The sequence below is a fragment of the Somniosus microcephalus genome, chromosome 4 (assembly GCF_052327205.1).
Source record: "Somniosus microcephalus isolate GS21.2 chromosome 4, FLI_Smic_1.0, whole genome shotgun sequence".
Classification (NCBI taxonomy): Eukaryota; Metazoa; Chordata; class Chondrichthyes; order Squaliformes; family Somniosidae; genus Somniosus; species Somniosus microcephalus.
This window is the reverse complement of record NC_140990.1, coordinates 320,710,542-320,723,509: the sequence shown is the minus strand read 5'-3', so window position 1 is coordinate 320,723,509 and position 12,968 is coordinate 320,710,542. Positions and strand designations below refer to the sequence as shown.

General features: G+C 47.5%; 1 protein-coding gene across 1 annotated transcript in view; it reads right to left on the bottom strand.

Annotated features, from left to right (window-relative positions):
* iqcb1 (IQ motif containing B1) overlaps positions 1–8,666 on the bottom strand; it is a 73,706-nt gene extending 65,040 nt beyond the window's left edge. Inside the window, exons 1-2 of the mRNA XM_085986818.1 lie at positions 8,117–8,666; positions 3,686–3,801 (exon numbers count right to left, since the gene is read on the bottom strand). Coding sequence (XP_085842944.1) covers positions 3,686–3,801; positions 8,117–8,157 — 157 coding nt within the window. The 5' untranslated portion in view covers positions 8,158–8,666. The remainder of the gene's footprint in view (positions 1–3,685; positions 3,802–8,116) is intronic.
* Positions 8,667–12,968: the final 4,302 nt, after the last annotated feature.

Genomic DNA, 12,968 nt, shown 5'->3' with positions numbered 1-12,968 from the left:
TAGACCCTTTTTATTAAAAATTTATTTTTTTCAAAAAAAAAATTGTTTAAATTATTTTTTTTAACTTATTTATACTTAATTTAATGATTGGGATGTTTTTTTAAATTTTATTTAAAGTTTAAGTAGTGTTTTGGGGTGCAGTACTTCTCATGAGTTTGACAGTTCTTACTCTCAAACTTATGAATGAAGTTTCCCCTCCCCTGATTGGCTGAACAGTGCTCACCTGATCCCAGCCGGCACATCGCACTAACTACGCTGCTGGGTCAGGTTAGCACAGTGCGCCGACAGCTGAACCGGGCCTGTGAAAGGAAATCCACTGCGGGCCAGGTTTCAGATGTCGGTGCGCCGGGTAAGTGCACATCGGGGGCTTGCACGCGCGGCAAGCCCCCGACACCAAGTTCTGGGCCAATAAAGCTTCCACCTCACGGGCTATGGTATCATCTCAACCACTCAAGGGCCTGGAGACTGGTTGAAACTGCGCCCGTTTTACAGGCATAAAACAGATGCCAAAGCGTCGTGATTTGGCGAGTGGCTTGCCGGAAGTACACCGCCCACCATATTGGTAAAGGAAGAAAAAGAGGCGTCGAGGGCTCGTGCCTGAAACAGACATTAGGCACTTTCATGAGCAAATAACGGGCCCGAACACCCGTTTGTGGCCCGCTTCGCAAAATTGGTCTGCCCTGAACGCAGCCTGCGCTGGGCCTTGGTGTACATGTGGACTATTAAGGACTGCTGAAGGCCATTCAGTAAATACTTACCTGAATGTGGAGCTGGCCCCCCCTCCCAATTATCTCATAGCCCAGATCGCCACCTTCCTCACAATTGCGCTCCCCCCGCCCCCCACTTCCGATTGTCTACCCTCAGCACCCACCCACCACTGCCGCACCCCCCCACCCCCAACCACCTGAGGGCCGCTTGCCAATGACCCGAAATCCCATGCCGATTTGCTGGAGACGTCCAACGTGTGTCCGCAGCGCACCGGTCCCATTATCGTTATCGTTCTCTCCGGTGTCCTGGGCCAATATTTATCCCTCAATCAACATTATTAAAACAGATGATCTGGTCATTATCACATTGCTGTTTGTGGGACCTTGCTGTGCGCAAACTGGCTGCCACGTTTTCTACATTACAACAGTGACTACACTTCAAAAATAAAAAGTACTTCATTGGCTGTAAAGCGCTTTGGGACGTCCTGAAGTCGTGCAAGACACTATATAAATGCAAGTCTTTCTTTCGTTCATTTAAATGTGGCCCAATACTGGGTGTGTCTTGGGCCTAGCCAGATTGGCAGGAAATCAATTTCTAGGTCAATGTGTTGCTACAGACTTAACAACTTACATTTATAAAATGCTCCCCACGTAAAAGAACATTTCTCAGTGCGCTCAATAGTCAGATAAGATTGACACGGCACAGAAAAATTAGGAAAATTTAGGGATGGGGAAGATGGCACAATCAAAGAAGAAATGTTTAGAAGGTAGGGAGAGGGTTAGTGAGGCATAATGATTAGAAGAGAAAATTCCAGAAATCAGGAGAGGTCTGTGATGGTGGAAAGAGTGGGGAATAATTGACATCCATCATATGTTCATCGGCTCATAAGGTGCAGGTGGCACATACTGAAGTTTATATGATGCATTGCCCCATTTGCTTACACACACACATACCACTAAAGTAATACTTTGCACTGAAAGCAGATGTGACTAGATTTCACTGTGTCGAACAAGGATGTAACAAAGCAGACAATGAATAGAAACACCCGTTTTCTTGTACATCAAGAGCACAGCTCTGTGTGGTCTGATAACACACAGATTTGCGGCAGATTTGATTCCTGATTTGTGCCAAGTTAGCTGATCTCAGCCAGACGGCAATTGGCATGTTAGAGCTACAAACTTGAGCCAGGTAATACAATCTAACTGCAGCCTCAATGTGAGGTTTGGAGCTTCTGTTTTCTGAATTCTGAATCTGAAGTTTGTGTTTGTATTTCACGAGTTTTCTACAAAAGCGTCTGCTGGTCTTTACCTCAAATGGTCTTATATACCAACTGAATTTAAACAGATCTGGACAGGGAACACATTTGAGTAGAATCAATTTGACCAAGTTTGGATCAATCAGAATTTGAAATTTAATTTGAAGACCACATCTGAAATGCACTTTTTGTTCTTGGCATTAATCAACTGAAGGTTGAAGGTTTACTCTATCGACAGAATGTGGAACTCGCTACATGGAGTGGTTGAGGCGAATAGCATAGATGCCTTTAAGGGGAAGCTAGATAAGCACAGGAGGGAGAAAGGATTAGAAGGATTGCACAGGGCCTTGGTGAAACCACATCTTGAGTATTGTGTGCAGTTTTGGTCGCCTTCAATTCAATTCAATTTTTATTTGTCATATATGCAGCAAACGTGTGTACTGCACAGTGAAATGTTGATTTTTACGAGTCCTCCCAACATTGGAATAAATGGCATAGCAATGATAAAAATACTAATAGAAATACAGTAATAATAAATAAAACAACAGTAATAAATAATAATAAATTATTCGTTCATGAGTCTTATGGCCTTGGGTTGAAGCTGTTTCGAAACCTGCTAGTACGAGACCGTATGCTTCGGTATCTCTTACCGGACGGGAGCAGGGCGAAGAGGTTGTGGCTGGGGTGGCTCGCGTCTTTGATGATTCTCAGGGCCTTCCCCCGGCACCTCTCGGGATAGATATCCTGCACAGCAGGTAGTTTAATTCCTATCTGAGGAAGGATGTTCTTGCCATGGAGGGAGTTCAGCGAAGATTCACCAGGCTGATACCTGGGATGGCAGGAATGACGTATGAGGAGAGATTGGGTCGATTGGGCTTCTACTCGCTGAAGTTTAGAAGAATGAGAGGGGATCTCATTGAAACTTATAAAATTCTAACAGGACTAGACAGACTGGATGCAGGAAGGATGTTCCCGATGGTCGGGGAGTCCAGAACCAGGGGTCACAGTCTAAGGATAAGGGGTAAGCCATTTAGGACAGAGATGAGGAGGAATTACTTCACCCAGAGAGTGGTGAACCTGTGGAATTCTCTACCACAGAAGGCAGTGGAGGCCAATTCATTAAATATATTCAAGAAGGAGTTAGATATATTTCTTAAGACTAAAGGGATCAAGGGATATGGGGAGAAAGCAGGGACAGGGTACTGAGTTTGGATGATCAGCCATGATCTCATTGAATGGCGGAGCAGGCTCGAGGGGCCGAATGGCCTACTCCTGCTCCTATCTTCTATGTTTCTATGATATGCAGATAGGATGAGATGAAGTAAGGTGGGAGGAGGCACATGTGGAGCATAAACACCAGCATAGACCAAGTGGGCCGAATGGCCTTTTCTGTGCTGTACATTCTATGACTCCTTTGAGCTTAGGATGTGGAAAATCAGCCAGCTTTCCCACTACTGATTGCTATCCAGTGATCGCTGTGGGCATTGGGTGAGGGGTAGCACTTGGTTATGATGCCTGCCAACATAAATAGATAGTCCTACACCCACTATCCATACTCACATATGAATGATAGCTATCTGGACAATATACTGGAGGGTAGCAGCAAGCACTGCACCTCACTCCAGCACTTCCTGCAGAGTTGGCGGGAGGGCAATTGAAAGGAAAAAGATACAAGAATGCCGGTGGAATGCTTGATTTGCAATAAAGTAAACGATTTCTTACCTTTCAGCTTTAGCAGCAACATAGGGATCTTATCATTGGAGCTTTCCGCAACTTCAGTTGCCAAGTTAAAAATTTGGGAATCCACTCCTTGATCCGAACTACCTACGGCTGCAGACCTGATCATATAGCAGAAAATAAAAGTGACACTTTGATCAGTGATAAGTTCAATTCAATGTTCACGCCATACAATACAAACACATTCTCACAATGTAAAACAGTTAAAAAACCTAACAGTTCCTCATCCGTCACATGAGCTGGGAGAATCCCATTTTAATGGGCCCAGTGGGGGTGACACCGGTTCACATCGGACGCCACCAATCATTCTCCAAGCACTCTCCTCTCGGGAGTGTGTCACTAATAAGTTCCGTTTGACCCACCTAAAGCCAAACAGGGTAGATGCTAGGAGGATGTTTCCCCGGATGAAGAGTCTAGAACTAGTGGTCACAGTCTCAGGATAAGAGGTCGGCCATTTAGGACTGAGATGAGGAGAAATTTCTTCACTCAGAGGGTGGTGAATCTTTGGAATTCTCTACCCCAGAGGGCTGTGGAGGCTCAGTCGTTGAGTATATTCAAGACAGAGATCGATAGATTTTTGGATATTAAGGGAATCAAGGTATGTGGGGATAGTGGAGTTGAGGTAGATCAGCCATGATCTTATTGAATGGTGGAGCAGCCTCGAGGATCCGAATGGCCGACTCCTGCTCCTATTTCTTATGTTCTTACAAGAGCAGGGGAGTTCTCCCCGGCGTCCTGGGGCCAATACTTAACCCTCAACCCACATCACTGAAACAGATTATCTGATCAATTATCACATTGCTGTTTGTGGGAGCTTGCTGTGCGCAAATTGGATGCCGCGTTTCCTACATTTCAATAGTGACTACACTTCAAAAAGTACTTCATTGGCCGTTAAGCGCTTTGGACATCCTGAGGTTGTGAAAGGTGCTATATAAATGCAAGTCTGTCTTCTTTCTTCCTCTCGTATCCTTTTTACAATGGGGGAGACCACCGCTCCATGATGCAGTTCGGTAGGAAATGCCTGGATTTTGCAGTACTCTCAGTGTTAGAATGTTTTGAAATCATGCATAAACTGAAAGGCGCTGTATAAATGCAATCTTTCTTTCTAGATTATGCTCACAAATCTTTGGGAGTGGCGGGGGGGGGGGGGGGGGGGGCGGGTGGGGGGCTTGAACCCAGGACTTTCCAGCTCAGGTTGGAGTGCAGGGGGGAAAATTCGGTTGCTTTGCGTCCTAAGAGGGCGCTAACGGGACGCAAAGCAACTAGCGAAATTCAGCGGGAGGTTAGCGGTGGCGGTAACCGTTAACGCCCTGCGGCGCTGCACCGCCGGCAAGGACGTCATCGCCGTGCGCAGCGCCCCGCTCGCTATCTTCGGTAGCATCCCCTGACTTACCGCCGAACGCTATGTCCGACGGGGTCAGGGGGGCCTACCTGCGGCCGGGGCGACGCTATTTAAAAGCAAGGTGCCGGGCGGCCATTTTTGTTGCTGGCCACCTGCCAGCACCTGCTCCCATTGCCGTCCCCGGCCTCCTGACCCACCTCCCCGCGGAGTGCTGGCTGCGCTCCATGAGCCCAGCACTTCTCTTGAGTGCCGGGCTCTTTTGCCGGCACTCCGATCCCCAGTGGCCCAGCTGGGCCCCGGGTCACGCTGCGCAAGGCCCCTCCCCTTTAAGAAGGGGAGGAAGGCCTGCAATACCTCGGCGCGACGTGCCTCAGCACATTGTGCTGCGGCACTTAGTGCCGCGATATTCCCTCGCAGCGCCCCAAGAGGAAGGCGGGGCGCTTCCAGTAGTGCCCGCTTCCCTCTTGGGGCGCTACCAGTGAATTTCGGCTGCGGGGGCGCCCCGGCGAAGTTAGCGCCCCAAAAGGGGCATGACTCAATATTTTCACCGATGTTTTGGGATGGATGAGGATGTGAAAGGCGCTGTATAAATGCAAGTTGTTAATCTTGGGGGGTCTGCAATGCCACAGGAGGGCGGAGATCGGCCAGAATAAATGGAGGAGGAGGTGGTGCCAAGTGGTTCCCCGGAATCCAATGGAAGAATAATTGGGCAGCCTCAGGCCAGAAAGAAAGACTTGCATTTATATCGCGCCTTTCACGACCACCGGATGTCCCAAAGTGCTTTACAGCCAATGAAGTACTTTTTGAAGTGTAGTCACTGTTGTAATGTAGGAAACGCGGCAGCCAATTTGCGCACAGCAAGCTCCCACAAACAGCAATGTGATAATGACCAGATAATCTGTTTGTTATGCTGATTGAGGGATAAATATTGGCCAGGACACCAGGGATAACTCCCCTACTCTTCTTCGAAATAGTCTTGTGGGATCTTTTACATCCACCTGAGGGAGAACAGATGGGGCCTCGGTTTAACGTCTCATCTGACAAGACGGCACTTCCGACAGTGCAGTGGAGAGGCTCACTCAGTACTGGCACTGGGAGCGTCAGCCTGGAATTTTGTGCTCATGGAGTGGGACTCGAACCCACGATCTTACAGAATGGTTACAGCACAGAAGGAGGCCATTGGGCCCGTCGAGTCAGTGCCAGCTCTCTGCAAGTCCCGCTCTCCCCACCGTAGCCCTGCAAATTTTTTTTCCTTCGGGTAACTTATCCGATTCCCCTTTTGAAAGCCGCGATTGGAGTCTGCCTCCACCGCCCTCTCAGGCGGCGCGTTCCAGATCCTGACCACTCGCTGCGTAATAAAAAAAGTTTTTCCTCGCGTCACCTTTAGTTCTTCTGCCAACTCACCTTAAATCTGTGTCCTCTGGGTTTTTAAAAAAAATCTGTTCACGGGATGTGGGATTTATTGCCCATTCCGAATTGCCCTCGAGAAGGTGGCGGGTGAGCCACCTTCTTGAACCGCTGCGGTCCGTGCGGTGAAGGCAAGCGCTCGACCCTTCCGCCGATGGGGAAACAGTTTCTCTCTATCTGCTCTGCTCAGATTCCCCCCAACCTCAGGCACTCTGTGTCAGCTGTGGCTCAGTGGGTAGCACACTTGCCTCTGAGACCTGGAAAAATAGAAGATAGGAGCAGGAGTAGGCCATTCAGCCCCTTGAGCCTGCTCCGCCATTCAATGTGATCATGGCTGATCATCCAAATTCAGTACCCTATCCCTGCTTTCTCCCAATATCCCTTGATCCCTTTAGCCTTAAGAAATATATCCAACTCCTTCTTGAATATATTTAATGAATTGGCCTCTACTGCCTTCTGTGGTAGAGAATTCCACAGGTTCACCACTCTCTGGGTAAAGAAATTCCTCCTCATTTCTGTCTTAAATGGCTTACCCCTTATCCTTAGACTGTGACCCCTGGTTCTGGACTTCCCGACCATTGGGAACATCCTTCCTGCATCTAGTCTGTCCAGTCCTGTCAGAATTTTATAAGTTTCAATGAGATCCCCTCTCATTCTTCTAAACTCCAGCGAGTATAAGCCCAATCGCCCCATTCTCTCCTCATACGTCATTCCTGCCATCCCAGGTATCAGCCTGGTGAATCTTCGCTGAACTCCTTCCATGGCAAGAACATCCTTCCTCAGAGAAGACGACCAAAACTGCACACAATACTCAAGGTGTGGTCTCACCAAGGCCCTGTACAACTGCAGCAAGACATCCTTGTTCCTGTACTCAAACCCTCTCGCTACGAAGGCCAACATACCAGTTGCCTTCTTAACCGCCTGCTGCACCTGCATGCTTACCTTCAGCGACTGGTGCACAAGGACACCCAGGTCTCGTTGCACTTCCCCTTCTCCCAATCTATTGCCATTCAGATAATAATCTGCCTTCCTGTCTTTGACACCAAAGTGGATAACCTCGCATTTATCCACGTTATATTGCATCTGCCATGCTTCTGCCCAATCACCCACCCAGACAGAATGGTTGTGGGTTCAAATCCCACTCCAGGGACTTGAGCACACAAAGCTCGGCTGACTGTGCGGTACTGAGGGCACTGTCGGAGGTGCCGTCTTTCGCATGGGACGTTAAACCGAGGCCCCATCTGCCCTCTCTCAGGTGGACGTAAAAGATCCTGCGGCACTATTTCAAAGAAGAGTTATCCCCGGTATCCTGGGCCAATATTTATCCCTCAATCAAAAAAAACCAGATGATCAGGTTGCTGTTTGTGGGATCTTGCTGTGCGCAAATTGGCTGCCGCGTTTCCCTACATTACAACTTTTTTTTTTCATTAAAGTACTTCATGTAAAGCTCTTTTAAGACGTCCGGTGGTCGTGAAAGACGCGGTAGAAATGCAAGTCTTTCTTTTCTTTTCTCTGGCTTCTGACGCCGAAAGCGGAGAGTCGGGGCTGCCCGGTCAGCCAGCGGCCTAGGCCCCTCCCCGAGGCCTCGCCTTTTCCCGCGGTGGGAAATAAAGCACAAGCTGACTGAGTTTAAGGGAGGAAATGCCCTCTCTTTGCCTTTGCCTTACCCGCGGGCCAGTCTGGCTGCAAGCTGCTTGGAGCCGGCCATCCTCCCGCCGTCTCTCTCTCCGCTAGGCCGCAGCGGCTTCTCCTCGGTTTCCAGGGCAACCGACCGAAGCCTTGGGGAATTGGCCCCCAAGGCGCAGCTTTCCGACCCGCTCGGCTTCTCCTGCTTCTGACTACAGCCCAGCCACCGAAACACCCGCGACGTAAATTAAAATTATTGACTGCCAAAACGTTTCAAAAATCCGAGCGAATCGGCCGAGTGAATTGCCATAATAACAACAGAAAATGCTGGAAAAACTCAGCAGGCCAGGCAACATCCGTGGAGAGAAATTAGAGTCGACGTTTCGGGTCTAACCTTTTTTCAAAACTGGAAAGGAAATGAAATAGATAGAAGGCAGGGCTGGGAGACAACAAAAGAAGTAAAGAGACATTAAGAGGTACTCAAAACCATACGAGATGGTAGTAGGACAGTGGAGACAAAAGACAGCTGAGATTAGGTGTGAAGTGTACTGGCAGGATGAGAGACAGCTGCCATGTGGGAGAGAGAAAAAAAAGGAAAGTAGGGGGAAGGTAAAATCCAAAACAAAGAGGTGGAAAAAAAATAAGTAAAAATGTAATAGGGGCCGAGGTTATGATCTGAAATTGTTGAACTCGATATTGAGTCCGGAAGGCTGCAAAGTGCCTAATCGGAAGATGAGGTGCAAAAGGGTTCACCCGAAACGTCGACTATAATTTTTCTCCACGGATGTTGCCTGGCCTGCTGAGTTTTTCCAGCATTTTCTGTTATTTCGGATTTCCAGCATCTGCAGTATTTTGCTATCGTACTAGTGTTTGGTTCACTGCCACACCTCTTCGAGTGAATTGCCATACCCATTTTGTTCCAAGCGAACTTGCATTGCACTCAGCTGTGGCTCAGTGGGTAGCACACTCGCCTTCTGAGGTCAACGAGACCTGGGTGTCCTTGTGCACCAGTTGCTGAAGGTAAGCATACAGGTGCAGCAGGCGGTTAAGAAGGCAAATGGTATGTTGGCCTTCGTAGCGAGAGGATTCGAGTACAGGAGCAAAGATGTCTTGCTGCAGTTGTACAGGGCCTTGGTGAGACCACACCTTGAGTATTGTATGCGGTTTTGGTCGCCTTATCTGAGGAGGGATGTTCTTGCCATGGAGGGAGTTCAGCGAAGATTCACCAGGCTGATACCTGGGATGGCAGGAATGACGTATGAGGAGAGATTGGGTCGATTGGGCTTGTACTCACTGGAGTTTAGAAGAATGAGAGGGGATCGCATTGAAACTTATAAAATTCTAACAGGACTGGACAGACTAGATGCAGGAAGGATGTTCCCGATGGTGGGGGAGTCCAGAACCAGGGGTCACAGTCTAAGGATAAGGGGTAAGCCATTTAGGACAGAGATGAGGAGGAATTTCTTTACCCAGAGAGTGGTGAACCTGTGGAATTCTCTACCACAGAAGGCAGTAGAGGCCAATTCATTAAATATATTCAAGAAGGAGTTGGATATATTTCTTAAGGCTAAAGGGATCAAGGGATATGGAGAGAAGGCATGAATGGGGTACTGAATTTGGATGATCAGCCATGATCTCATTGAATGGCGGAGCAGGCTCGAGGGGCCGAATGGCCTACTCCTGCTCCTATCTTCTGTTTCTATGTCAGAAGGTTGTGGGTTCATAGTCCCACTCCATGGGACTTCTGAGCACACAAAGTTAGGCTGATGCTCCCGGTGCAGTGCCGCACTGTTGGAGGTGCCGTCTTTCGGATGAGGACGTTAAAACCGAGGCCCCCTCCCCCCGTCTGCTCTCTTTGGCGGTGGACGTAAAAGATCCCACGGCCACTATTTCGAAGCAGGGGAAGATATCCCCGGATTATCCCTCAGCCAACATAACACAAATACTGTATTCGCTGCTCACGATGCGGTCTCCTCTACACTGGGGCGACCAAATGCAGATTGGGTGACCGCTTGGCGGAACACCTCCGTTCAGTCCGTAAGGGTGACCCCGCGCTTCCGGTTGCCTGTCAGTTCAGTTCACCGTTCCATTCCCACTCAGACCTCACCATCTGCGACCTCTTGCATTGTTCCACAAAAGTTCACCGTAAACTCGAAGAACAGCACCTCATCTTCCGATTAGGCACTTTACAGCCTTCCGGACTCACTATCGAGTTCAACAACTTCAGATCATAACCTCGGCCCCTATTATATTTTTATATTTTTTAGCCACACTTTTGGTTTGTGCCTTTTCCTTTTTTCTCTCTCTGTCCCACATGGCAGCTGTCTCTCACTCTGCCAGCGCATTTCACACTTCATCTAGAGCCATTGTTTGTTTCTTTACCTGTCCTATTACCATCTCGTCTCACCTTGAATATCTCTTAATGTCTCTTCTTTCATCCCCTCCCCCATTTCCCAGCCCCCAAACTGCCTTTTGTTTCATTTCCTGCCTTTTCTCTCAGTTCTGTAGAAGGGTTTCGACCCGAAACGTTGACTCTATTTCTCTCTCCACAGATGTTGCCTGGCCTGCTGAGTTTTTCCAGCATTTTCTGTTGTTATTTTGGATTTCCAGCATCCGCAGTATTTTGCTATCATAACAAAAAAACAGATTATCTGGTCATTATCACATTGCTGTTTGTGGGAGCTTGCTGTGCGCAAATTGGCTGCCGCGTTTCCCACATTACAACAGTGACTCCACTTTAAATAGTACTTCGTTGGCTGCAAGGCGCTTTGAGATGCCCGGTGGTCGTGAAAGGCGTTATATAAATGCAAGTCTTTCTTTCTCCCACTATTCTGAAAGTTGGCAACAGAGCCGCAAGGAGAGATTAAATATATTGGTTATTGCAAAGAACAGGTTTTTTTTAATTGAAGATATTAACTAAGTTATAACGTTGGAGTTGAATTCCAATCAACATCATCGTTGTCGCTGGGTCAAAATCCTGGAACTCCCTCCCGCACATGCCGCATGGGAGTACCGTCGCCGCGCAGACTGCAGCAGTTTAAGAAGGCGGCTCACCACCACTTTCTCGAGGGCAACTCGGGATGGGCGAAAAATGCTGGCCTTGCCAGCGACGCCCACATCCCATAAACTAATTAAGAAAAAATATTTTTTTTTAAACCCAGATTATCTGGTCGTAATCTCAATGCTGTTGGTGGGAGCTTGCTGTGCGCAAATTGGCCATCGCGTTTTCTACCTTACCACAGCGGCTGCACTTCGAAAAGTCTTTGATTGGCTCAAAAGTGCACTGAGACGTCCTGAGGTCGTGAAAGGCGCTAAATAACCGCTGGTCTGGTCTTTTTCATAGAATCATAGAACGATACAGCACAGAAGGAGGCCTTTCGGCCCATCATCACTGTGCCGGCTCTTTGAAAGAGCTAACCAAATAATCCCACTCCCCCACTCTTTCCCATAACCGTGTAAATTTGTCCCCTTTTCAAGTATTTATCCAATTTTCCATTTGTAATTTAATTAACTGCTTGAAACAATATTAGTCACAATATTTTGATGTTTATTATTTTATACAATTTTTTAAAATGTGAATGTAAGGGTAAACCGGGAGAGCTTTTTCTCCCCGAGACGGACCCTCTGATATAAAGGGTCAACGTCCGCCTTATTCCCAATCAATCACTCGGAGTCCGGAGGTTCGTTCAGTAAAGCAACTTTATTTACAAGTCGACAGGGGAGACACTCATCCTGGAACGAATGCTCCCCGATCATTGAAAATCTCCTGCCTTATATACAGGGTTTGTTCTGAGTCGTGGCTACTGTTTGCAATTAGGTGCATTACACGTATACATTTCTTTCATTATACAGTTGGCTTCGGGTGCAAATTCTTGTAACCTGTGTGCATTGGTCTGGTGACCCCATATGTTATCTCTCAATACATTCCTCAGTTAGTGATTCACGGTTTGTGCACTTTGGCCACAACTTCACCAGACTTTCCTTCTGGACATTGTTCATACCAATTCCTTATATGGTTGGATATATGCTCTGTTCCTTAATCCCCTCATTTTAGCCCTTTTTTATCCCTTTCAGTGAAATTTAAGTAATGTTGGTATAATTAAAAGTAATTGAAAAGAGGAAAATTCAAGGATAAGATGGCAGTAAGTAGCGTCAGCCATGGCTCAGTGGGTATCACTCTCCCCTCTGAGTCAGAAGGTTGTGGGTTCAAGCCCCACTTCAGAGACTTGAGGACATAATCTAGGCTGACACTTCTGTACAGTACTGAGGGAGTGCTAAACTGTCAGAGGTGCCATCTTTCAGATCACTGACCATCATCAAAGACCCTACCCACCCCAGCCACAGTCTGTTCGCCCCCCTGCCATCTGGGAGACGCTACAGATGCATTCGCACCCGAACGACCAGATTTAGGAACAGCTTCTTTCCCAGGGCTGTCATCCTACTGAACTCTACAAATAAACTCTAAAGCCTGCACATCTGCCAATGCACTTTTTTATGTTTATGTATTACAAGCCAAATGAATGTTGAATGTTAAATGTCTTAATCAAAATGTACACTCTCGGGAGCCGCAAGCCTACATTTCGTTGTACTGCACTTGTGCACTAACAATGACAATAAAGTTGATTATGATTATGATTATGATTATGATTATATGACATTAAACCGATCTCCTGGCACTATTTCAAAGAAGAGCAGGAGAGTTCATCCCCCCCCGCCCCGCCCCAAGTGTTCTGAGCAATATTTATCCCTCAATCAGTATCACTAAAAAAACATAATCAGGTCATTATCACATTGCTGTTAGTGGGAGCTTGCTGTGTATACAAATATTGGCTGCCATGTTTCCTAAAAGAAAGACTTGCATTTATATAGCGCCTTTCATGACCACCGCATGTC